We start from the raw sequence: 27,971 nt of genomic DNA, 5'->3' as shown, positions 1-27,971 counted from the left end.
TATACATATAAAAGTTTTTTTCTACGACCAATACGAAGCGCGTCACAGCCTGGACCATATTTTTCAACCGGTCAAAAACCGGTAGTGGTGAGACCTATCCTAACCTACGCATAGTGCAGTGGACTTCCGTGGGTAAGAACTGTAGCCGCACCATTATGAATAAATTCCAAAGTAAGGCTGTCTAAACATTGAATGTATGCCGTTCATCCACATCAATTTTGAAAGGTAAGGATACCACACCTACGAAATACAACACCCACGATTGCTATGGTGAGAGGTACTCTTCTCTGTCGAATTGTGGCATTTTTGTCGCCACAGGCTCTTAAAAGAAGAAGTAGAAGTTACTGACCAAGCAATGCTCAGCTTTTTTTCTTGGCATAAACATTTATTCCATTAGCTTTCTCAAGTTTCCGGGCACCTTCCCCAGAGACACACACTCAGCTCGCCACCATTCATTCATTCATTGCTGTATCTCGTTACAGAGAATAAATCTACAAAAAGACTCAAAAACAAAACTATGGATGCGATTAAACTTATAATTTATTGGGGCTAATTGCGACTCTGTGCCCTTCTGTGACTAAAGAGACCCAACCGTAACCTACAGATCCTTCCATACTCCAGGCATGTATAGTCACCAACCACATCCGATCGCCGCTTTGTTCTTCTCGAGTCTCCATTATAACTGTGGACCAAAAACCTCCACTGTGATCTGTCTACCGCTAGTTGTTCCCAGTTATGAGTGGCATTAACTGATTTCAGAGATTGATGCAGTATATCCTTAAACCGCTTATACTGGCCTCCTGGTTTCCGGGCTCCCTCTATCAATTCGCCATACAGAGCTACTTTGGGAAGTCTTGTGTCTTGCATCCTCAGAATGTGGCCGCTCCATCTGAGACGGGCCCGTTACTTGAGTCTCGATTGTTATACAACTCGCGCGCTGCAAGACTTCTGCATTTGAAACTTTGTGGAACCATCTGATGTGCATTATTTGTCTTAGATGACGTTGTTGCATTTGTTCAAACTGTTTAATGTGTCGCCTGTAGGGCGTCCAGCTTTCGCTTCCGTAAAGAAGCGTTGGGAGGACGACTGCTTTGTAAACAGCTGTCTTGATCTTCAGATTGAGGTCGTGATTTTGAAACACTCTGTCTTTTAGCTTTCAGAATGCCCGTGATGCCGAATTGATACGGTTGTGTATTTCCGTGTCTAGGTTAGCCCTAGTATTTATGAAGCTTCCCAAGTATTTGAACTGCTCAACCTGTTCTGGAGTTTCATCTGTTTGAAGCCTTTCTGGTCGACTTACCAGGATTTTGTTTTTTTCGATATTGAGTCTAAGGCCTAAAGCTTCGTATATATGTTTATAGGTGTCCAACATTATCTGTAGATCCTCTGAGCTGCTAGCGATAAGTGCGTAGTCGTCTGCATATTGGATAAACTTTGAACGAGTTTTTGCTATGAGGCGCTTCAGGTTAAATAGGCCTCCATCAAATCTGAATCTTATTCCAACACCTCTTACAGGCATACTCATGTCAGCAATTGTCGAGACAGCTATGGCGAAAATATTGAACAGTAAAGCCGCAGCAGCAGCCATGATGACATTGCTGCAGTAGGAGAATATGTTGACAAGCATTTTTTCAGGACGTTCCTCAAAATCTGCATACAAGCCAATGGACCTGTTGCCTGTTGAGATATGAGACTTCTGGCAAAGTCAACCTATCACGGCTTCAGCCAATCTGACACAGCTCGTCTTCGTTCATTAAGAACCTACCATCAGGTTCAAGTATTTTTTTTTTCATTTCATTTATTCATTAGCAATCAGAATACAAATTCTATAAGCTAATCTGATGTCTGTAGAGCATGAGGCTCTGAAATGGGTTTATAGGGTCTTCTCCAATGAAAAGACCCCTTCTATCCTACTTAAGGTCTGCTGGCCAAGGTTCAAGTATGGTTGAGAAACTTTCGCCACTTCAGTATGGATGTTTTTTGCTCAGTAAAAAAATGGTTAACTTCATATTTTATATCTATAGTATTTTCCCACACCCGTTACCCCTAGATATAAGAGTTTCAGGGAATTATGCCACTTTATTTATATTTTATGTTCTACATGTTTTGTTTCTGGAGCTTTCCTCTAAAACCTCGTTTTGGAGTTACTCAAAATAGTGGCAAAAATATCGCGGTTTTCATTTTTTTTCTACCTATATAGAGGGGGAGTCACCGCGATGGCCTATTAGACGATTATGAAGAACTCATCATAATTTTTGGCTGAAAATTTACACGTTGCGGTTTCCGATGAAGAACTTTCTTCCCAAAATATTTTCCAGCCTCTACAATTTCCGGTCGTACTACTTTCTTATTGCAAATCCCACACCCAGTATATTTTGGCACCGTTAGATAGCTGATTTGATGGTAATTTCAACAGTATGTCATGCTGTGAGTGAAAACTCGACAGTTTATGAGTTATTAGAATTCTTGTGAAAAAAATTCAGAAAACGGGAGGGGACACTTTTCGGAATATTTTTGATGGGTAGCTTTCGTAAATAGAACCGTCAACATTCGAAAAAACCTTCCTGAGCAAAAGTATTGAAAGAGGTGTAACTTCCCATTTTCAACTTGTTATTTTCATGAGAATCCCAAAACTCATGATCCGTTGAGTTTTTACCCAAGTTGTGGTATACTAGTAAATCCCTATGAAATCAAATTGATTCTTCCAAAATTTAGTTTTTGATTAATTTCCTTAAAAAAAAATTCAATCCGAATAACTCGCAAATCTTATTCGTTTACAACCAATCTATCTAAAAATATATATTGTAATTCATATTTCAATAAAATAATTCTATTAGAAATGTGGAGAGATTTTCCCAAAATTTTCACTCATTTTCGCTCATTTCCTGAATGTACGGTTACTGTTTAAACAAGGTTTCCAGGAATTCTCGAAATAGTACAAGTGTAATTGTGTGTAGATTTTTTTTTACATTGAATACGCTCTTTTGCATCAATTAGAACCAATATAATTGATAAGAAATGAATATACATAGAATCAATCGGAAAATTCACTTTGAAAATATTAATAACTTGCTTTTTCCCGCTTCAAACAAAAATTCTTCAATTGGAAAATTTATTTTTCATTTCGTCGTTGCATTGACGTTCCAAGACAGAAAATGAGCCATGGTAGAGTTAAAATTCTAAATTTTGCTAGTCAAAATTTTTGGTTTGAAAATTCGGCTATTCAAAGTCTTCAAAAATAGTAAAATGATAATTATGATTCAAAAAAATCACATTCAGTTTCAGTATGAAAATGGGGTGAAATGAAAGAATACCCAGGATTGGTTCACCTTGAACTTTGGACTGGTTCACCTCTGAGTCTTTGACTTATATACATTTAACGGTAGATTCTTGAGGTCAAAAGAAATACTTTTTTCCGCATACATTTGACTGCGGAAAAGAAATAGCAGGCGTTTTTCTCGCCTTTTAGGGAAAGTGACACTTTACAACATGAAATGCGTGCCAGATATAACCGAAATTTAAATTTTTTTATTGTTTTTTTTTTCTTCTTTTCAACAGAGTATAATTGAAAAAAATGGAAAGAGGAAAATGTGCTGCCTTCGACCTCAAGAATCTTCTGTTAAAATTTATGGACATGTTTCATGTCCAGTGAGGGAATCTCGGAAACTAAAAGAGCTAGAGCAAAACCGAAGACAAGTTTCTGAGCTTTTTTTCAGAGAAACAAAGAATGGTGAAAAAAGTAGCCTCCTACGATCCTTCGTTTTTCAGTCATTAGCAAAAAATTGAGATTTTGACGATTTCATAAAGTTCTCACAACTCGTTTGTCTTTGAAGTTACCGATCTGAAACAAGAACCTTCTACGTAGAATTCACTGACGAACTAAAAATATTCCTTTATTTCGAATCGAACTTTCGTTTTTTTGAACGCAACTTTTATACGTAGAATCTGATGATTCGAAATGAAAATTTTTTTTTGGCTCGTCATTGAATTCTACGTAGAAAAGTGCTTGTAAATGGTTCATGTTTCACATCTGCAACTTCAAAGACAAAAAAGTTTTGAGAACTTTTCGAAATCGTCAAAATCTCATTTTTTGGTAATAACTCCATAACGAAGAACCGTAGAAAGTTACGGTTTTCATTATTCTTTGTTTCTCTGAAAAAAAGCTTGGTGAGTGTTATCGGGTTTTGCTCTAGCTATTCTAGTTTCCGAGATACCCTCACTGGACATCTTGCTTGGGACAACTTGGGCAAAATTGGTGATACCTGAACTACAACTTTTTCAAGCCAACTAGATAGAGGAAAGTGCATGACATATTACGTTCAAATGAAAACATTATAGAGACACTTTTTTGATAAAGATCCAGTGGCGTACTATGTTTTTTTCCAACAGCTATATTTGCTGAGCTATAACATAAAGATATATTTTTTCTTATGAAAACAGTAATTTAAAATGACTCAGAAAGACTGAGGGGTATGTGGTATGTATGATACATTTCTGCTGTTTTCATACGAAAAAAAAAGCTAAAAGAAAACTGATAACACATTCTCTAGCTCTTTTTTCTTGACTAATTCAAAATTGAAAACAGATTCAGTCTAACTTCCATAGATTTTGAGTTATGAACGAAAATTGAGAAATTGTAATTAATTAATCAATTTTCAATTAAGCTGAATAACTCGCTTATTTGAACTCGTATTCGAAATCCGTTGTTACATTCTACAGGCACTTTTTCATTAGGAATTCGAATATGATATTATTAAATTTTTTGATCCAGTCATTCACGAGATACGAGATTTTTCAAATGTAAACTATAGTTGAAAGTTCTTTCATCTTGCTGCAATTATTTGCTGATTTCAAAAGTGTATTATACAGGGTGTTTCATCATAAACTGGACAAACTCATATGACGTGTAGAGAACATCGGGAGAATCATTTTTTTCTTATGAAATATTTCCCGTTTTCGAAGCATAAGGGAGATACACGGTGTTTAATGTCATTTTCGAGCGTTATTATATTGAGTGTGGTCGGTTATGTATAAGACTGGAAGTAATGGTTTCTTGTCATATCGTAGTATTTTTGGATGCTTCATTCAGAAATGGTGTAGAGCACCGAAAAAAAAATTACAAAATGGCGGACAACCTGCAATGTTCGTGATTTTTTTTTTCGGTTGCCAAATTGATTTTCATTTCCTAAATTAACACAATTTTTAAAGGATATCTGTGAAAAATTTTTTTCAGAAATCGAACACAACTTTTTTTTTACATGTCTACAGCGAAAAAAAAATTTCACTCGAAATTGATGAAATTTTTCACGATTGTACTTACTTTCATACCTAACACGAATATCAAAACAGAATCGAAAAATATCAAACGGTTCGTTTTTACAGCCATTCAAATGTCCCGTTCGAATATCTGAAATAATAAAAAAACATGACACAGCTTGTGTTCTTAGGCCCATAATTTTTGAATTTGTATGTCGAAACATTTCAGATTGCAAAATGAATTTAAAAAAAATCAGTGAAACTTCATTGAGAGTCGAACTCCCTGCTCTGAGTTAAGTACCTATTAAAATAAATGTGGAATCTTAATTGAGACTGTTCAAAGGTTTTTAATTTTCGTTGCCAAGCAATGGCAGCTCATAGAATTTGACAGAGTATTTGAATTTAACTGAATATAATATTGCAACTATCTTGAAACCAATTTATGCAGTTTGAGTAGAAATTGGCCGTTAATACTTCTCAGATATTAATGGCATGGCATTATTGCGGAAATTTCTACGAATAATTCCACAATTTCACAAACGCAACAAAAAAAAACCTATTAGTATAAAATTTATTCATAATTCGTTCTCAAAAATATTGCCATTTTTCAGGATACACTTTCTCGCCCTTTTCGCCACACTATCCACCGCCGAACGAACCATTTCCGGGTTTCGGCGAATCTTTTCGGCGGCTGATTCGATTCTTTGAATCAGTTCTCCTCTCGAAGTCACTGGAGCTCGCTTATCATAAACAAGACTCTTCATATGACCCCAGAAATAAAAATCCATAGGTGTAAGATCTGGAGAACAAGGAGGCCATGCGACAGGTCCCAATCGGCCGATCCATCGGCGAGGGTATTGAGAGTCTAAAAATTCTCGTACACTCCTCACTGTGTGAGCAGGGCAACCATCATGCTGGTACCATATTCCTTGAAAGTGACTCAAGGGAATATCTTCCAATAGATCGGGCAGAGTTTCCCTCAAAAATTGATTATAGCCATTTCCAGTCAATGTTTCAGGAAGAATGTACGGTCCTATAATGAATCCATCCTTCATTCCCGCCCAAACATTGACAGAAAATCTCTTCTGGCTATTTTTTGCTACTGTTGCATGTGGATTTTCCCTTTGCCATATTATATTATTTTTTTTGTTGAAGAAACCATCTCTGTGGAATGTTGCTTCATCCGTTAACAGTATGAGACATAGGAAATTCCTATTCTCACGTGTCCTTCTCCTTCTTAAAATAAATTCACAGAATTCTTTCCTCTTCTCAAAATCACCTTCTTCTAAGGTTTGACATGAATGGAAATGGTACGGATGGTAGCGATTTCTTTTCAAAACTCTCCATACAGTGGATTTACTCTTATTCACACTTGGATGATTTGTTAGAGTTCTCGTTGATACCATCGGATTTTCACTCACTAAATCCAGGATACGTTCTTCGTTATTTCGGATTGTTTCCTTCTTCTTGCGGTGAAGAATACCTTCTTCACGTAATTTACGCACTGTTTCTATGAAAGTTTTAAAATTAGGAACGTTTCGGCTTGGAAATCTGCGAGCGTAAATTTCCCTTGCTTTTCTCCCTGAGGAATTCGCTTCATAATAAGCCTGAACCATATAATTTTTTTCTAAAAGTGAATATTTCAATTTCGTTTGCATACAAATCGTTTCAATATACTCGAATTATTCAGTAAAATTCAAATACCCTGTCAAATTCTATCAGCTACTGTTGCTCGGCAACGAAAATTAATATGTATACTCAGAACCTTAGAACAGACTCATATTTCACATTAATACTTAACTCAGAGTAGGGAGTTCGACCGTCAATGAAGTTTCACTGATATTTTAAATTCATTTTGCAATCTGGAATGTTTCGACATACAAATTCAAAAATTATGGGCCTAAGAACACAAGCTGTGTCATGTTTTTTTATTATTTCAGATATTCGAACGGGACATTTGAATGGCTGTAAAAACGAAACCGTTTGATATTTTTCGATTCTGTTTTGATATTCGTGTTAGGTATGAAAGTAAGTACAATCGTGAAAAATTTCATCAATTTCGAGTGAAATTTTTTTTTCGCTGTAGACATGTAAAAAAAAAGTTGTGTTCGATTTCTGAAAAAAATTTTTCACAGATATCCTTTAAAAATTGTGTTAATTTAGGAAATGAAAATCAATTTGGCAACCGAAAAAAAAAATCACGAACATTGCAGGTTTTCCGCCATTTTGTAATTTTTTTTTCGGTGCTCTACACCATTTCTGAATGAAGCATCCAAAAATACTACGATATGACAAGAAACCATTACTTCCAGTCTTATACATAACCGACCACACTCAATATAATAACGCTCGAAAATGACATTAAACACCGTGTATCTCCCTTATGCTTCGAAAACGGGAAATATTTCATAAGAAAAAATGATTCTCCCGATGTTCTCTACACGTCATATGAGTTTGTCCAGTTTATGATGAAACACCCTGTATGTCGCTATTCATATGAATGTAACATAAGAAAAAAAAAATGCTTTTTCCTGCTTTTCGATTCACTGTAATTCAGTAGGCTGGCGTAACCATAGCGACCGTTGAAAATTCATTATGGTTCGTGAACTCCACATAATGGGCAAGTTTCCTTAAACTCCAAAATCGAATTTAAGATTATTTTTGGAAACCCCTTTCCATGAGTCATCCAACACGTAAAAGAGTCAATTCAAAATTCAGAAATACACCTTTGGAAACTTAGTAAACATTCGAATATGTAAAATCTCGTGACGTAGAATGCCTTTACTGAAGTCTTGTAATTTTTATCGATTCGACAACACTGGAACCGATCAAGAATATATAGAATTCTATATCCACAGATTACAAAAAATTGTTTCTGTAATCTGTGTCTACACCTTCCCAAAACCGATGACATTTTGTGTCATTGTTTGTTTTTCTTGTCAATTGTCACAAAACTTGCTATTTATTTAGTCTATGTTGATCAGATAACTTTCATGACCATTATTGACACGATGGGCGTTACCGGATTGTGAAAATGACGGAAAATGTTCATAAGAGTGCACTTCTTAAATAAGAATTTACGTGAGTGAATACAGACAAAATGCAATATGTTAAAGTTCGAAAAAAATATATTTCGATATATTCGAGTTATGAGGATTTTAATAACATATTTTTTGAAACTAGCTGACCCGGCAAACCTAGTTTTGCCATTTAAATTATTTCTAGGGTAGATAATAATAACTAACTCATCGTGATTGCTCGATTGGTCGTAAGAAAAAGGAATGCCTTTTTTTCTGTTCTGTTCAATTTTTTTTGGGAATATTTTTTTATATAAACCTTGCCCTAACAATAATAAACACAACAAAAAAAGAATTTTCCAATTTGGTGCGATCGTTTGAACAATAAAGCGTTTTGAAGTAAACCATAGATCCTCTTTTATTAATATAGGGTACTCTAACTAACGATTTGTCAAAATCAGCTGGCCCTTCATTGCCGTGGGGCACACAAAGCTTTTTATTATCAGTGTAAAGAGGCATTTTTTAGAAAGTTATAGTCTAATCACTCTAATTTAACGTAGGGAAGAACATTTGTTCCAAAAACATGTACAAAACACAATACACGACCAAAACAGCATGCGAATCAATGGAGGGAAAAGCTTGTGTGCCCCACGACAGCGAATGCTCAACTGATTTTGACAAATCGTTAGAGTTCCCTATAACATAGATTTAGGAAAATACCCTATTCTATGTGATCTCAACCTTGTGATAGGAATCACCGACTGTCGAATATTTATTTCTTTTCCGCCGACCTCTCAATATAGCACTGTTTAACGTACACGAAGTTAGTTGCTGATGAACCCTTTTATTGGTTAAATTCCTATTAATGCATTATTGTCATGGGTAATCGAACATAGAAGTTTTCAGCAGCTTCCCAAATAATTATTTTATTTGTATGTCGCATTGATTTTCGTAATACCTAGCGGGTGAATTGAGAAGAGATGAATTATGGAGGTTGCAAAAAAATTATGATGGTTAGAGAGTAATCAATATATCTATGTACTACAACTCCAGCTTCCACCAGCTCTACACATTCCTTAACAGATATTATAGGGAATGATATCAATGTGATTTACTCAAAATGTCACAACTCGAATATGCCCTCTACGGAATTGTTCGATCGGCTGTTTAAATATCAACATTCCGATATGAATAAAGAAAATTTATAAGGTGTCAAGTTTGACTAGGTATCGATAGAACATTTTTGCAATCAAGAATTTACATTCAATTCAAAATGTGGTCGGCGGAAAAAATCTTGTAATCAAGTGGTTTATTAATTGAGCGATTAATGATCTCGAACATTAACGTGCTCGCTTCGCTTGCACGTTAAAATATCCCAATCATTAATTGCTTTCATTAATATCCTAATTGATTAAATAACTATTATATATCGATATCCTTTAAATGAGAGTAAAAGACTTTCATCTGATTATTATAATCGTTTTTCTAATTATGAAAGAAACTTAGAGTCAGTAATATAAATAAAATACGATAGTTACCTATAATTATAATTTTTACAAAATTAAGATGATGAAAAATAGGTATACTCCATTCACATTTATTTTAGCAGTCGGTTGGCCATGAAATAATTTCCTAAAGTTTTTGTAACTAGCACGGAGTAAGGTTGGCACTCATGAAATGTCGTTAATATCATAACGCCGTTGCCACAACTAATATCAATCAATATTACAAAAATGCCGAAAGTGATTGAAAAAAAAAAGAAAAGACTGGGTTTCAGGAAGTGCTATTTAGAATTCAGGTCCGCTCATTCAAATAGTTATACCCTGATATTCTAGAATCCTCAATACGTAAGACGATAGCGAACATATTATATCTAAACGACTTATATTTTAGCTGAATATTTCCATAATCAGAAATATCGTGAATATAGAAGATGATAAAGAATTTCCTTCTATTGTGAGACCCAAAACAGTAGTGGCATTTGAGAATTTTATGTTTGAGTGAATTCATGCGAAAAGTTTACTACGGGATTTTCGATGAATGTCATCGTAGAATAAGTTCCCGAAAATTGATTTTTTTCTTTTTCGTTTGACTTGTCCTATACATTGTAAATGTTCTAAGGTACCAATAAATGCCTAATTATTATTATTATATCAATGTATTAAGATGAAGATGAACAGCCACAAATACGCGACAGTTGTCCTGTTGATTGTTTATTCGTGTGAAATTTTTGTTCGAAGGTGAAGTTCATCTTTACTTGAAACTTCCTTTGATTCCTTTTACTTACATTGATGCGAGATGATTTCTGTTGAAGAATTCAACATTCTTGTAATTATCTGTTAATTTCTTCATCATTCCCAACCACTGCATCATATGCATTTCATCTTCAGGTTAATATTTTTGAAATCTACAACTGATATAACGTATTCAAACTTTAGCCAAAGAAGATAACGAACATCAACTCCCCTCAATCTAGTGCATATTATGATATTATACTGATCTCTTGTATTTTCCATGCAAATAACTGGATTTGGTATGCCTTCAATCAGTTTGTATAAACTTCAATAATGTTCGTCACATATTTTCCGAAGAGATTCGACATTGTGATAAAATACGTAATAACAGAAACCTTTCAGTAGAACGAGCAAAATAGCGTTGATTTAAAACCCAAAAATATTTTGACAAGCTTCATAACCCCACATTTTCGTAATAGAGTACTCTAACGATTTGTCAAAATCAGCTGACCGTTCATTACCGTGGGGCACACAAAGGTTTATATTATCAGTGTAAAGAGGCATTTCTTAGAAAGTTATAGTCTAATCACTCTAATCTAACGTCGGGAAGAACATTTTTTCCAAAAACATGCACAAAACACAATACTCGACCAAAACAGCACACGAATCAATGGAGGGAAAAGCTTGTGTGCCCCACGGCAGCGAACGCTTAGCTGATTTTGACAAATCGTTAGAGTTTCCTATATACAGAGTGAAATGTGTCAAATTTCCATGGCCAACCGAGTGCTAAAATAAAAGCGCACTAGCGGTTGTTAGTGTTCGAATTGTGAACCATCGTAAGATAAGCATGCCAAATATCGCGAGAACAAACGACGACCAATTAATCATCGAAATATTTACTCAGCAATCCGTGATTCCAATCATAGAGGCTCAGGTTAACAAAATATAATGCATATTCAACGGTTGCTATGGTAAGCAAGCCTACTTATATTTGAACAGAGAATCGAAAAGCAGGAAAAAGTATCGAATTTTTTTGGTCGTGTAACATTCATGTTAATAGCAACATATTATACATTTTTCAAATCAGCAAAAAAATTCCTGCAAGATGAAAGAACTTTCCACTATAGCTTACATTTGAAAAATCAGAAAACCCTGTCGTATCTCGTAAATGACTGGATCAAAAAATTTAATAATATCATATTCGAATTCCTCATAAAAAAGTGCCTGTAGAATATACCAACGGATTTCGAATACGAGTCTCAATTTTCGTTCATAACTCAAAATCTATGACCGTTAGGCTGGATTTGTTTACAGTTTTGGATTAGTCAAGAAAAAAGAGCTCGAGAATGTGTTATCAGTTTTCTTCTACCTTTTTTTTCGTATGAAAACAGCAGTTTAAAATGCCACTTTTTCCCCGTTTCAGAAATGTATCAGACATACCCCTCAGTCTTTCTAAGTCATTTTAAATTACTGTTTTTATAAAAACACATCTTTGTGTTATACCCCATCAATGTTGGAAAAAACATAGTACGCCACTGGGTCTTTATCAAAAAAGTGTCTCTATAATGTTTTCATTTCAACATTCTAGCACAAACAGAAACGGAGATAATGACCAAAGTTGAAATTTTAATTTTGTCCGTTTTCTTCTAGCTGTTATAGTTCTTGAGATCCTTTCAGTAGACAACGAATTTTGCCCACCCTGTACTGAGGCTGATCCTCTGTAAAATTCCTATTCGAGTTAAAAAAAATTACCTTCTTAACGGGTTTATTCTGCTTAGCAGCCACACTGGAGGCAGAATTGTCTTTGGCCGAACCATCGGGAATGTAGAACAAAATAACCGGTTGTTCTTTACAAGTGAAGGGGCTCCTTTCTCCAAAAGGTACATCTACCCTGAAGAAACCCCTTCTCTGAATTTGAATTATGTCTCCTTCTTTCAAATTTTTCAACTCTGGGTCACCAAGAACCCGTACGTCCCTCTGGAAATGGAAAATTATAAGAAATAATGGACGAATATAAAGTTCTCACTTACCCTCGTCTCGTGACCGATGAACTGTTTGAAATCTTCGTCCTTGCCGAGAAGAGGTTTACTGATTATATGATCGAAATATACGCAAAATGTATGCGTAAACTTCGCTTTCGGTGTGTCGCATAAGAAAGTGACTTTCATAGTTTTTTTATAATCCTTGTTATCCAGATTAGGCTCAGCTTCTACCGACGAAACTTTTCCATCTTTCCTAGAATATAATAGGGAGATATGGATATAAAGTCGGATTAATTCATCGAGTAAGGAACTCACTTGTTAATTTTTTTTATCATTAAATTTCCCCAATGTATGAAAGTGGCGTTTTCCCCTTCTTTCAAACACTCAGCATCTGCCCTATCGATCAACAACTTGGGACCTACCCAAACTGATTTTTGTCCCATGTCTGGATTCTTAGGATGTTTAGGAACGGACAAACATTCTTCTTTAGCACCTATCACCGATACCGGGACATGAGTGTCATAATCAACAACCGTGTAACGTGGAGCAATTGGATCAATAACCTGAAAAGTAATCAAGTTTCGGAATTAAAAATATCGAATACTGAAATAATACAAGTTTTTAGTTTTGACGCTGGGTGGTACTGGTATTATTGGATGTCATTGAAAGATTTCTGTAATCTGCCATACAAAGATTATCTAATGTATAAAATTCTCGTGTCACAGTTTTCGTTGCCATACTCCTCCGAAACGGCTTGACCGATTTTGATGAAATTTTTTGTGCTTATCCGGTATCTATGAGAATCGGCCAACATCTATTTTTCATCCCCCTAAATGTTAGGGGTAGTCCACACCTAAATTTTTATTTTTTATTTTTTAGACAAAATTTTTAATTTCTATTTTTTTATGATACAATATGGAAATGATTTATATGGCAAAACAACGTTTGCCGGGTCAGCTAGTAGAGTATAAAGATGGGAAAAGGGGCGACTAAATACAGTGACTCTATCAAACACAGTAGCGACAATTGGAAATTTAGCAAGAATATGGCGGCTTAGAAGCACAGATTTCAATGCTATGATCTCTAATTCTGAATGCGGATTGGCTCACGTCATGTCACGTGACCAAATCCGCCATATTCTTACTAAAACGATGAAAGATTTGATCAAAGAGGTTTTGAGTGTTTAGATTCTAGTACCGCTTTTTGTTTATCTGGCTCGTTCTAGTAGCTGATTATTGAATTTTTTTGTATTATTTCTTGGTGAAAACAGCAAATTATTGTTCGAAAATTATTGAATGGTGAAGAACGGTGGATCAAATGATAAAATGGATTTTTAGAGATTTTAGAGAGTTTTTCACTCAACTAAGGAAAATGGAAGTGGAATGTGAATCAGTCATTCAGTGATTCTAATTTTCAGTGCTACGAAGTGGATAAAATTCTCAGGGCTTGAAGACAATTACTTTAGCAAACACTACTGACTACTACGTGCAGTGAACATTTTACTGCAGGACAATTGAGAACTGTTCATCCACGTAAATTGTTGTATGCAGAAAGCATCCCTTGCATGAACGGCCTATTAAGGGGAAATGATGACCTTTATAGGTCCATTCAATGATTTTCAGTTGCTACTCTTTCAATATATTCAGAAATTTAGAGGTTTTATTGATTTCCATTTGGGAACCGAGTGACTGTCAAATTGTTGTTTGGAAAGTCAAAGTTTTATGAAACCTGCTATGAGTATTTTGTTCATTCATTAATCAATTTGTATATTGTGTCACATATCATAAAGAAATCATAAAGAAAGCACCAAGAAACTATACTGACATACAGGTCTTGCATTATATCTCTGTAAGGGTTTTTTTAAGTGTGGTTCTGAAAATTCTATAAATAATACCAAATAATTCCATTAAAGTTAAAAATAAATAATACCTACATATGAGGGGTTCATAGCTGAAGTGAACCAAGTCCATACAGCCTAGTTTTGAGGTAAATGACTTAGAAGTTGTTTATCAACAATTAATTCAAAAGTGAATTCTTTAGATTTGTGTAATATGAATGCAAGCACATGCTTAAATTCTAGTCTTTTAAAATCTAAAGAAGTCACTTTTGAATTAATTGGTGATAAACAACTTCTAAGCTATTTATCTCAAAACTAGACTGCATGGACTTGGTTCACTTCAGCTATGAACCCCTCATATGTAGGCATTATTCATAGAATTTTCAGAACCACACTTAAAAAAAAACCTTACAGAGATATGCAAGACCTTTATGTCTTGGTGATTTCTTTTTGATTTCTTTATGATATGTGACACAATATACAAATTGATTAATGAATGAACAAAACACTAACAGCAGGTTTCATAAAACTTTGACAACAATTTGACAGTATAAGCAAATACAGGTATTTGATGATGGCTCTATACTCCAATTTTTCGATTTCCACAATTTCGGTGGACATCTTCTTTCTTTTAATTTATTGCGTAACTCTGGCTTACTTTTTTGACCTCAAACTTCACACTGACTCTTCTGATGAGTTATTGTTCGTTGCTATGGTAACGCAAAATTTTTTCTATGCATGGAACTGGTCTACGCTAACTAGATAACATCCTCGTATATATTTTCGAAAGGCTAATTTTTTTTGGATAATATGAGGCCAAAAAAAGAATGCATTCGTGTTTTAAATAATGTTGTTTTTTTCCACCCTCAGTACAATAGATGAAAAAAAGTTGAATATGGTACCGTATTTCCAATAAAAAAGTGCCTGTAGAAAGTTTTTACTGTTTTCAGATATTTTCGAACGTAAAAAAGTTATGTGGTACGTTTTCGAAATTGACAAAATATCAAAATTTTGTCAAATCTTCAAGACAAATGAAGACATGTATCGTGAAACGTTTTTCAGTTGTAGACTTTTTACGAAAATCGAGACCAGGACTCTTATCAAAGTTTTTTTTACCAATCTAGTCTAGAAATACCAGACACAGCCAAAATCGAGCAATTTGGGATAACCTGCACATATCTTAAAATATTTGTGTTTCTTATTGTATTTTTCATTTGTTTTTTCTGGTAATATATCAATTGAAAAATATATTATGAATGAGAGAAGTTTTTATTTCTCCCTGATATACAGGGTGATTCATAACTATTGGGACATAGGCTGAGGGCAGATTGTTTGGACCAAAATATGGCAATAGGACCAAATATACCTCAATAAAATATTGCCGTGGAAAAAGATAGAGGGCGTTAAAGTCGAATTTTTTTTTAGTTTTTTGCTAATAATTTCACTCTATATTTTTCATCCGTTTTTAAGAAAAACACAATTAAACAGTTCAGAACATCGGGGATTTGAAGTAACGATTTATTAATTTGATTTATTTATTTCGACGACAAAGCCTAATTAAAAATAATGTAACATAAAAAGAATAAACTTAAATTAAATGTTCTACGTGGCCTCCTCCGATTTCTATGCCCTTTCTAATTCTTTTAATAAAGAACTTCGAAGAAAATACTATTCTGTCCCCTTATAAAAAATCCAACTTTAACGCCCTCTATCTTTTTCCACAGCAATATTTTATTGAAGGATATTTGGTCCTATCGCCATATTTTTGTCCAAACAATCTGCCCTCAACCTATGTCCCAATAGTTATGAATCACCCAGTATAAGTTATTGTTGTATTTTGTATTTTTCAAACTGTATCAGATTACGAAAACATGGCTTGTGAGGTAGAAATACTCCTGAATGTGTATTAAATCTACCGAACTTTTGATCCGTTCCGCAGATAGATCTAAATTCAATTCTGTCGATGTTTTTTTTCTTACCTTTTTATTGAACGCCCAAATTTTGTCCCATTCCATAAAAACGACTGATCTGCTGGACCCTTGCGCTATAATAAATTCTTTCAAACCTGCCACTGTCATACCTCTCCTTAAAACTCCTCTTACCGTTGGCATTCTAGGATCATCCCTTATAAAAAAATGTATGAAATTAATGGACTATTATTATAAGACCTAGTCCAATGAAGAACTTACCATCCATCAACCAACCCTTGTTCCACAAACCAGGTAAGTTTTCTTTTACTAAGGACAGTATTCGTCATAGATAGTCTACTATATTCCCAGATGTGAGGTTTCCTCAATCCCAGACAATCAATGAACCAATAAAATTGAGGATCTCTATCGTGATATTCCATGGTTCTCAAAGTATGTGTAACTCCTTCGATGGCATCAACAATCGGACAAGCGAAATCGTATGTCGGATAAACCCTGGAAGTCGTTTCTTCATCATCAAAATACAGTGGGTAACAAGCTTAATCAGCAATAAAAAATGGAAAAATATGAGACTGTGTTGTATGAAAGAGATTCAGAGCATTAACCTGTATCTGTAAGAAATGTCAAGCGTGGATTTGTTGTTTGTAGCTTTTTGACTATTGGCGTTATACAGGGTGTATTTAAAGGCGAGGCTTTTTTCAACACAAAGTAGAACTGGTCAAAATCAAGCGTTTCACCAAAAATCACCCATACAAAACTTTCAAAATGACTAAGTTGAAAAAAAATTGAAAATGATTACTGAAATAGATCCTAATACGACCCTAGACCGTTTGTTAGCTGTATTATCGCAAAGCAGTGGAAAAAACTTATCTCCTTATGTCTGACTCAACCATGAGGTTATATCGACCTGTACGAATTTTACCTGGGAATGAAAATAGAAACTTAGGATTGCCGATTTTTCACGTTATTCAGTAACTTACACGATTTTATGAAATGGCTTATTTCGGTACCAACTGACAGAAAAGACTAAGGGCACAAGTTTAAAAAATAGAATAGCAGTTCAAAATCTCATCAGTAAGATTCGAAATTTTTTCACAATGGGCATCACAATCTTCTTCTTATTTGAACCTTCCAACAATCGTCGTAAAAATGGGATAAAATGGGGAAACAATGATAGCACTTTGGTCAACATAAGCACTTTCAATAAACTATCTCAATTTTCTACATTTTTTCACCATAAATTGCACGATACAACAATTCTTTCAAGTGACCTGATGCAACTAATAAGATAAACTCTGAAGTACTCAATCATTCATTGTCCAGCCACATGTTCATGTTTTGTTTCGTTTTTCTGATGTCGTAGTAACATTCCACAGTGCCGTACTTGAAATTTGATGAAAATTTGTCCAACTTCTAGGTGTTGTAGCCATCTTGAATATTTCATATAGACAATTTTTGGTGAACTTTTTTCCTATACCATTTTTTCTGATTCGGACCCGATAAAAGATATAGCCATTTTAATTTCAAATTTCTAAGAAGGTTAGGGTTTTCAGACTACTGCCACGTTAATTTCGTGAGATTCTGAGATCATTGAAAACTCGACTGAAGGTGCTTGTCCCATTCGTAAAAGGAATTGTGGTATTCTGAAAAACCTCACTTCTATAGAAATTTGCCTTTTTTTTCAAAACCAAGTTTTCGCATAGGAACATTATACATCATTAGATGTGCATTTTGATTTTCTCTAAAAGTATCAGATGGAAAGTAAGGTGTTACATTTGAAAAGATCAACTTCTTGAGGTTTTTGTATCAAGCGACAAGACGAAGAATTTGAGAACATCCTGTACACAACAAGCCAAGAATTTCTACACGACACTCATCCACAGTATAATAGTGACCTATTTCCAAAATTTCTGCTCCCTTAAATATACTAACTGACAAAGAAACTACAACACCTAGAAGGAGCTGTTTAAATTCGAATTTTTTTTTTGTAAGACATAGATAGTATAGCAATGAGTAAATAATTAAAATTTGAAGAACAAAAACGAAGGGTTCACATTTTTTTATTAAATTTGTTAATAATGTGTTTGTCCCCAACACGTCTTGGCATTGATGCAAGAAGATGGTCTATTTCTTCTTGAGGGATACTATCCCAAGCTACCTGTACTTCATGTCTCAAAGCCGCCAAAGTCCGTGGGAGCTGAGGTAAATTTCCAAGCCTTCTACACATGCTCTATGGGCGAGAGATCGGGGGTTCTGGGCGGCCATGGCAAAAGATTCGCAGGGGTCGCTTCAAAAAAGTTTAAACTAACTCTGGCAACATGAGCTCGAGCATTATCTTGCTGAAATATTGGATTCTCGAGCCGGTTAAGGTAAGGGAGAACATATGGCTCCACTATTTCTTGAAGGTAACGCAGCGCTGTCATGTTACCTCGAATAAAAACTAAAGGTGACCTACTTCCATGTGCAATAGCACCCTATATCATACCGCCTACTGTCCGGTGTACATGCCGCTGAACATCAAAAATAGGTTCACGTCTTTCTCCTCAACGTCGTCTTACCCTTCTTCGGCCATCATGTGCACCCAAGGAGAATCGAGATTCATCAGAAAAGACGACCTGATGCCATTCCACACCCAATGTTATTGTCGTTCTCTGCACCACTGTAATCGTTGCCGTCGATGCTCAACCGTAAGAGGTGACACAAGATGGGGTCGATAATGCTGAGGTCCAAAAGACATTATACGGAGGTAAACCGTTCGAACAGTTACAGTTCTCCTAACCACTCATCAGCCAAAGATCGAGTTGTCGCAAATCGGTCTCTAATGGTCTCATAAGTCTTAGCCGATCTTGAACTTAATTTGTGCTCCTTCGACGTCCGTTGCCTTCTCTTCTTCTATTTTGGACATTATCGAACCACGCTTGACAACATCTTATAACAGTAGTTGGATTTCTGTTCATAGGGTTAGCGATTCATCGAAATGATAACCCCGCCTCTCGTAAACCAATAATTGGAGCTCTTTCAAATTCAATTAGCTGGCGATAAATTCCGCGTACACGTGCTCTAGGCATTTTAACAACAACTAAACATCGACATTGGATCTCCTCGAACAGCTGGTTTGTTGTAAAATTTAAAAAATTTGAAAAAAACTACTACAATATTTAAGTAACAAAAAATGTTTATTTCAAAAAAACCTTCACGATTTTTTTTCCAAATTTTAATCATTTACTCCTTGCTATACTATCTTTATTTTAAAATTAAAACAGCTCCTTCTGGGTGTTGCAGTTTCTTTGTCAGTTAGTATATTTTCTACGGCTATTTTATTGGATCCATGATTTTGGCAATTTTTGAGGAAAATCGTCAAATCTCCGAAAGTATCAGGAATAGAGATAGGGAAAACAAAGACAAAAATACTCAGATTTCTTTTCTTTTCTACCAGTGGCGTCTGTACTGCAGCGATACTAAATATTTTCAGATAAAAAAATAATACGTCTGGTTTTTCCGACAATAAAAATTACTATTTGAATCCTTATTTAATTTGGAGCAAATTCGGTCTCTTGACTTTTTGCTGTACTAGGCACAGTTTCCGGTTAAAAAAATAAAACATATTCTCATGCATGAAGAATTCGCCAAAGTTTGATATAGCAATAAAAAGCTTATCAAGGTCTTATTATTATTATTATGTACCTACCATATCAAATTTTGGCCATTTCTTCATGCATGAGAATATGTTTTATTTTTTTAACCGGAAACGGTGCCTCGTACAGCAAAAAGTCAGGAGAACGAATTGGCTCCAAAATAAATAAGGATTCAAATAGTAATTTTTATTGTCGGAGAAACCAGTGGCGTATCATTTTTTTCTCTGAAAATATTCAGTTCCGCTGCAGTACGGACGCATAGAATAGAAAAGAAATGATATTATGCAAAAAGTGCTCCTTGACGCTCAAAACCTGTCTCAAATTTCAAAAATATTCAAGCAATGTGAATGTTATTAATGAAAAACATTTTTTTTTTATAAATTCCACCCGTTTCTCGGGGAGGAAACATTTCTCGACATATGTTTATATGACAATCTAGGGCTTATTTTTGATGTAGAATGCGTGGTTAAAATTTCTTGGTTACGATCTGGACCACCCTGTATATTGAAAATATTCTAGTAGTATAGATCAGATGCGTAAACCCTAGTACCCAAATTTTCAGAACTAATCCTATGATCCTGTTCTCTGTAAACGTCTAATAGGACAACCAACGAGGGACACCCTGTATATTCGAGATCAGGAGAGAAAGTGGTAACCAACAATAGAAAAATGTACAGTGTTTAATTTAAAAAAATTAAGACATGAACAGCAGATGCTGTTCACCCTATATACACGGTGAGTCTTTGACTCGTACAAATATTTCAACAGTAGATTCTTGAGGTCAAAAGAAACACTTTTTTCCTTTTCCATTTTTTTCCCAATCGGCACGGTTAAAGATACAGGCTGTTGAAAAACCATAAAAAATGTTATTTATGTATAGTTCTAACTCACAAACGGTTTCATCGAACGAAATGAATTTTAGAATATAGTTTTTTTTTATTCGATGAATCTATTTCGAACAAAAGATATCACTCACGTCTTCCAGTTTTCTCATTATGACCGTTACGTACCATAAAAATACCAAAAATTCAAAGAACCCAACTCTTGAAAATAATATTATATTATATTTTCTCATATAATGCGCCGTTTTCGAGTAATTCGACGTTAAAAAATTAAAAAGTACCTGTGAAATTTGAAAAATTGGCTACATTGGCTGAATACAACTCTGTTTAAAAGATCCACGGATGTGTAGTGTCACATATTTAGCTAATTATTCTGAAGGTAATTTTGTTTTTCCAAAGGTGGCACAGCTCATTATGAAAACCTAAAATGGCTATATCTTTTTATCAGGGCAGAATCGGGAAAAATGTTATAGGAAAAAAGTGTTTCTTTTGATCTCAAGAATCTACTGTTAAAATATTTGTATGAGACACACCCTGTATAATTCCTGTGAAATCATTTTGGAAACAATAAGTTGATCCCGTACAACTTTAGCCAAAGCGTATTTTGTATATTTGTGACAAAGTCAAATGGGGTGTCAAATTATAGTGAAAAACCCGCTAGGCACAGTAGAGTAGATTCGAGTAGGGTAGAGTGTATTAGCAGAGAACAGTAGAGGAGTCATATGAGATAAAGTTGATTAACAAAAAACAGATAGTCTCAAATTTGCTCGTCATGAAGTTAAAACTGATCAAAATTGTACTTACTTATATTTCGTTCCAGTCCTTGGATGTGCCTCATTCTTACAGCGATATATCGTAGGATCCCTCATACATCCATTCAGAGATTTCATGTCTATTTTGGCGCGAACACAGCATTTTTGCCCGTATTCTGTTCCTTTTTTCATATCCTCCCACATTTTGAAATTTTTTTCTACGGCTTGAATGGAATAAGGTTAATTGAAAATGCCGATAACAATATTTTCATCAACTCACAATTATTTCTATTGGCCGATTCTACTTTCTGCTCACGTTCTTGCTTCATCGCCTCCGGATCGGTGTCGTCCACGTAGGCTCTGCCATCTTTGAGCATTTTCTCGCAATATTCCAACATCAGGTCGAAGTAATCTGATGTGTAGGTGAACCTATCTGGTTTGATTTCCAACATCGCCACGTCTTCGAGAATCACCTCCTCAAAGTGGGTGTTTTCTTTGGCAGGATTTGTGTCATCGAATCTCATTATTAATTTACCATCGAAGGCTTGCTGATAATATTGGTTCAATAAAGCAGCCTTAGCATGGCCTATGTGGAGATACCTGCAGCAAATACAGGGTGTTTAAAAACTCGAGGCGAACGATAAAGGAACGTATACAGACTCATATTCTTGATAGAAATAATGTAAAATAAAATATTTGTATAAGGATTTGTTTCCGAGATATTAGACTTCAAAGTTTCTGCATGTTATCAAATTTCAATTTTAGTGTATGAAGATGCAGAAGTAATTGAGTCAAATGTCCAAAAATACCACAACAAAAATTATAGAGTACCTCTAGAGTACTCTATACTCCATTCACATTTATTTTAGCAGTCGGTTGGCCATGAAATAATTTTCTCAAGTTTTTGTAACTAGAACGGAGTAAGGTTGGCACTTATGAAATGTCGTTAATGTCATAACGCCGTTGCCACAACTAATATCAATTTTTATTACGAAAATGCCGAAAGTGATTGAAAAAAGGGACAGGGTTTCAGGTCCGCTCATGCAAATAGTTATACCCTGATATTCTAAAATCCACAATACGTCAGACGGTAGCGAACATATTCAATTTAAGAGAATAGAGAATTCATATAATGTTTCATCTGAATCTAAACGACTTATATTTCAGCTGAATAATTCCACAATCAGATAGATTGCGATTGAAGAGGATGACAAAGAACTTCCTTCTATTGGGAGACCCAAAAAAGTGGTGGCATTTGAGAATTTTATGTTTGAGTGAATTAATGCGAAAAGTTTACTACAGGATTTTCGATGAATGTCATCGTAGAATAAGTTCCCGACTATTGATTTTTCTACTTTTCATTTGACTTGTCCTATACATTGTAAATGTCTTAAGGTACCAATAAACACCTAATTATTATTATTATATCTATGTATTTAGATGAACAGCCACAAATACAGCTGTCCTGTTAATTGTTTATTCATGTGAAATTTTTGTTCAAAGGTGAAGTTCTTCTTGACTTGAAACTTCCTTTAATTATTCCTTTCACTTATATCGATGCAAAATGATTTTTGTTGAAGAATTCAACATTCTTGTAATCATCTTTTAATTCCTTGGGGAGATAGGTACTCATTCCCAATCACTGCATCATATGCATTTCATCTTTGGGTTAATATTTTAGAAATTTACAACTGATGTAACGTATTCAAAGAAGATAACGAATATCAACTCTCTTCAAGCTTGTGCATATTATGATATTATACTGATCTCTGGTATTTTTCATGCAAATAACTGGATTTGGTATGCCTTCAATCAGTTCGTATAAACTTCAATTATGTTCGTCACATATTTTCCGAAGAGATTCGACATTGTGATAAAATACGTAATAACAGATACTTTTACGTAGAACGGGCAACATAGCGTTGATTTAAAACACAAAAATGTTTTGTCTACAAGCGTGCGCGTTCAACCTTTTTCCCGCACGCATTCCAAGTTGCAAAGAGTCACTTTCCCAAAGGGTGCGCGAAAAACGCCTGCTATTTCTTTCCCGCACGCATTTGCGCAAATATTATAGAGTAAATTAAATTCTATCATGTTTCTATGCTCAGAACGTCAACGATGAGAAACCCATAGTAACGACATGCAGAATTACGTCTGTCATTATATATGAATCAATCAAATGAGATATGATCTGTTTCGTGAAATGGATATATTTATATATTTCAAGCGCTTGTAGAAAAAATATTGTTCCTAACTCTTGCGTAAAGTGTCTTGCCCGCACTCAACTGCTTACCCGAACTCTGCTTCGCATCGTTCGGGCAACGGCAGTTTCGTGCGGGCAAGTATCACTTTCCGCACTTGATAGGAAAATAACTATAACGAGCGTCATAACCCCTCATTTTCGTACTATACAGAGTGAAATGTGTCAAATTTCCTTGGCCAACCGAGTGCTAAAATAAAAGTGAATGGAGTATAAAGTACCTCTAGAGTACACTAGGGTAACTCTTAAGTATCTCTATAATCTTTGTACCACAATTAACATCGTCACAGGCTTGGGAAAGCGTATTGCACTAATTGAATGTTTTGCCTATTTTGAGTCGATTTGAGTGTTTATTTTTTTCATAACACCTCTTGCTTTGAAGTCATGAAACAAACATATGTTTTTTGAATGGAACACCATGTATATTATTTTTTATTATCATTAGACATGAATGATTTCCAAAAATACGGGGTCTATTAGAAGGTGAGGCCTTTTTTGTTGTTCAGAACGAAGAACTGATCAAAATAATAACGAAGTTGTGGAAAAATTTAAAAATAAATGAAAAATTCAAAAAATTATTTAACACCCAAACCCCCCTGACTACGCCCGAGATCCAGCCCATAGACTTAATAAAGCTCATTAAGTCTATGGTCCAGCCATATGTTTTGGTTATGTTTACTTTTTCCGATGCCTTCCACAGTTTTCTACTTGAAATTTAATGAAATTTGTGGAAATTCCAGGGCTAATAGCTCCGTCATCTCGAATATTTTATATAGGAAATTTTTCGTGAAATTTCATGACTTCTGACTTCTGCCAAAAAAAGTCTCATCTTTGAATACAGCTTGTATATAATCATACTGAATTGTCTTCGAAAACAAGCTAAGAATTCAAGTTTTTCTGAAAATTTTCATGTCACTTTTGAAAATGTAATGGGGAATTCTCAATTTGGGTTATCACTGCATATGCAAGTTTAAACTGAATAATTATGAGTTTCATTCATGATTTTTCCAAATGTAACGCGGAAACTATTCAAAGTCATTCTTCAAATATGGGGTTTTGAAATTTAAATCGCTTGGTTTCAAGTTTACGATTTGTCAACAGCGCCTACTAGAAAATAAAGAGACCAATGTCCGATCAGCTTCGCCTACTTACTGGCGAGCTTCAACTGCAACCGGCCATAAAAATTCCATAAAATTTTACGACCTTCCACGTTCGTCGCAGAATTCATAGACAGCCATCTTCGTCTATCTCATCAAGATAATGCATTTGTTGTCCTTTATTATCAACGCATATTTCAGTCGATGTTGCCAACTTGTGGAATAAAACGCTTTAAATTTTAAATACCCATTTTTATTTTTCATTTTTAAGTGTTTAAAATAATTTTTTTTTGGGAAACGGTTGAAATGATTAAGAAGCTTCTTGTTTGTTTTATACAAACCATCATATCTCTTCATTATTTCCGTAAACCTCCATTAATGTAAAATAAATCAAATATTTTGTATTGTAAATTAATAATACCAAAACTGCAGAAACATCTCACTAATAATAAGAGCGAGTGAAGGTTTTGCAATTTGATTTTTTATTCTAGATAAATTATCTACTCATTATAATAAAAATAAAATTTGGAAAAAAATTCGAATTCGGAGCTTGTTTTTGAAGATAATTGAATACAGTTATATATTTCGGAAAGCCCCCTTCATACCTAACGAATATAGAAAATTCGAGAATAATATACAGGCTGTTCCATTTACAAGAACATGTTCGCTTCAGAACTAAAAATAAAAGTGTGAGGAAAGAAGTATATCACTGGATTCTACAACAAAAATTTGAGGGGTGATTGAACAGTAATCAGTTCCACCCTGTATCTCAAGCTTTTGAGCTATTAAAAATCTGCTTGCACCATTTTTGATTAAAAGTATCACACTATCGCGAATGCAGCAATTCTCTATATTCAAAAATAAGGGAGGTAACCGAGAAAAAAAAATAAAAAATAAATAAATAAATAAAGTGACCAAACTGGGATTCCCTGTATCTTATTTTACTTCGTTTTTTTGGAAATAAGAATATGAAAATTCCCAAACTCAAAACAAGAGGGCACTAACAATGTGGGTGTATTACAGTGGGTTTTCTAATTCTTTACCCTTAAAAAAAATTCGGAAATTGAAGGAGTTGACCACATGCTGTTGCAAAATTTCATGGGTTCAATTCTGTACATACCCTGAAGCCTCAGGCGGAAATCTAACCACAACTTTTCCCATTTCGGCGCCTGGAAGCTCAACAAATTTTCCTTCTCTAGCACGTCCTCCCGCCGTAAGTTGCTCTTTATCGTTACTGATAACTTCCGCATTCTTAATCAAGGCTTCAAGAATTGGATGGGTTAGTTTATTGATTTCATTCTTGACGCAGTCTTGAGATTCTATGAATTTATACCATCTCAAAACGTTGCTTGGGGCCGACTTCTTCGATTTGAGACTTTGCCATTGTTTATTTGCTGAAAGAAAAATAAAAAAATAAATGTGACTGAAGTTACCAGAATATCGTTATTTGAGCTAGTAACCACATTGGGATTCACACAAAATCAAGCGACTTCTGAGACCTTATGATGTCAACACTGTGCTATGTTGCCAATGCACTATCGATTAATTTCAGTCAAAGAATTAGGATAAATCCATAAAATTTGGTTTTCGGCTATCTTTGATTAGTTCTTATCTGTTATACTAATATTTCACAATCACTTCTCATCATAACTATGTATCAAATTTTCATCTCAAAAAGTTCCATTCCGATTGCTAGGATAGCATGTTCTATCCAATTAGGCTAGAAATTAATGATAGCTCTGTTATTGAAATATTTTGAGGATGAAGGTGATAATGAGGGGCCATTTTTTATCCCTTGCAGCTGTAAGTATCAAGGATTTCAGTTGAACATATCCATATTGAAATATTAATGAAAATATGGAAGATATTACACACAAGGTTTGATTGAAATTTTTTGAAGATGATCCAGGAAGGGTTTAAATCGAAATGCCTACTTTAGCTTCAAAAAGAATGAACTATTACAAAGCCCACCGTCAATACAGAAATCAAGAAGTAAAAATTTACTTTAGTGCCAATCTCCGATTTTGATCTCTCTTTTTTATACCTAAATAAAGTAACGTATGAGAAATCGATTTAAAATCTCAACTTCAGCAGACATATGGTTTAAAAGATATGATTTTTTGAAGTTCTTATGAAAATTTCGAATTTTTGATATAAATTCGTCGAATTGTAACATTTTTCCTGTTCAGCGCTTAAATAACTGAACCCAATCGTTTATTCATTTAATTAATATCTGAAAATGATATTTTCATTCATAAATTTGATTTTTTACTGTCCCAACCTAAGTTAACCTAACTTCAAAACCATTCATTTTTATTTTCATCCAAAATTGATGAATTCCCCAAACATTAAATCACTTACCAAAGAGACAAGCAAATACTGCAAAATCAGCTACTGAAAGTTGATTTCCAACAAAATATGTTACTGGTCCTAATATTTTGTTTATATTAGATAAAGCTGCTGAAAACTCATTTTGTGCAGCTAGAGGTCCCAAAGTATAACATAACCAATGGTCAATTTGGGTCCTCTCCAGAGGGGTACATCCATACAAATTGAATTCTTTGAATATGTGAGCTATTTTTCTCATTAGGTCTTGAGTGGTTTCACATAACATCTCAGAAGAGGCATTTTCGATAGAGTTCTTCTGACCCCACTCAACTTTGATAGTGTCATTTTTAGTAGAGTTTATTAAATTAGCAGCAAATAGTGCGCCTGAAAAAAGGAATGATATAATTTTTCTTCATGTGCATCATCAATTTTCTCACCTAGAGGTGGATTCAACTTATCACAAGATAGTTTAATCGTCATTTTAGGAAATATTCAATCCTTAAATTGACCAATAATATTAGAAATGAAATTGGAACTGGAAAATACAAATAAAATCGCTATGGTTGGCCAAATATGGTACTTTCACAAATCTCCACAGGGAAAGTGTAATGAAATTAGAAATGAGGTTAGTTGGCAGCGCAGGCCACAGAAGCAGTATGCCCCACAGATTACAGAGATTACATAGATTACTCTGTAATCTGTGGTATGTCCACAGATTACCAAAGAGAAAGGTTAATCTTTGAGATAACAGAGATTCCTCTTTGGTAGAATATTACCAAAGATTTCCTCTCAGGAACTCAGAG

At 34.6% G+C, this 27,971-nt stretch overlaps 1 protein-coding gene across 3 annotated transcripts in view; it reads right to left on the bottom strand.

Moving 5' to 3' along the window:
- LOC123308669 (bifunctional glutamate/proline--tRNA ligase) overlaps window positions 1-27,756 on the bottom strand; it is a 62,128-nt gene extending 34,372 nt beyond the window's left edge. For 2 of the 3 annotated variants that reach the window (XM_044891434.1, XM_044891436.1), the window contains exons 1-10: window positions 27,606-27,756; window positions 27,202-27,552; window positions 25,961-26,234; window positions 21,764-22,083; window positions 21,536-21,707; window positions 16,516-16,749; window positions 16,306-16,450; window positions 12,805-13,052; window positions 12,538-12,742; window positions 12,260-12,484 (exon numbers count right to left, since the gene is read on the bottom strand). In XM_044891434.1, coding sequence (XP_044747369.1) covers window positions 12,260-12,484; window positions 12,538-12,742; window positions 12,805-13,052; window positions 16,306-16,450; window positions 16,516-16,749; window positions 21,536-21,707; window positions 21,764-22,083; window positions 25,961-26,234; window positions 27,202-27,552; window positions 27,606-27,648 — 2,217 coding nt within the window. In that variant the 5' untranslated portion in view covers window positions 27,649-27,756. Of the gene's footprint in view, window positions 1-12,259; window positions 12,485-12,537; window positions 12,743-12,804; window positions 13,053-16,305; window positions 16,451-16,515; window positions 16,750-17,326; window positions 17,440-21,535; window positions 21,708-21,763; window positions 22,084-25,960; window positions 26,235-27,201; window positions 27,553-27,605 lie in introns of those variants that run through there. The other variant, XM_044891435.1, reaches the window with a different exon arrangement.
- Between the last annotated feature and the right edge of the window lie 215 nt (window positions 27,757-27,971).

This window comes from Coccinella septempunctata, chromosome 2, assembly GCF_907165205.1.
Source record: "Coccinella septempunctata chromosome 2, icCocSept1.1, whole genome shotgun sequence".
Classification (NCBI taxonomy): domain Eukaryota; kingdom Metazoa; phylum Arthropoda; class Insecta; order Coleoptera; family Coccinellidae; genus Coccinella; species Coccinella septempunctata.
This window is presented reverse-complemented; position numbering and strand designations above follow the sequence as displayed.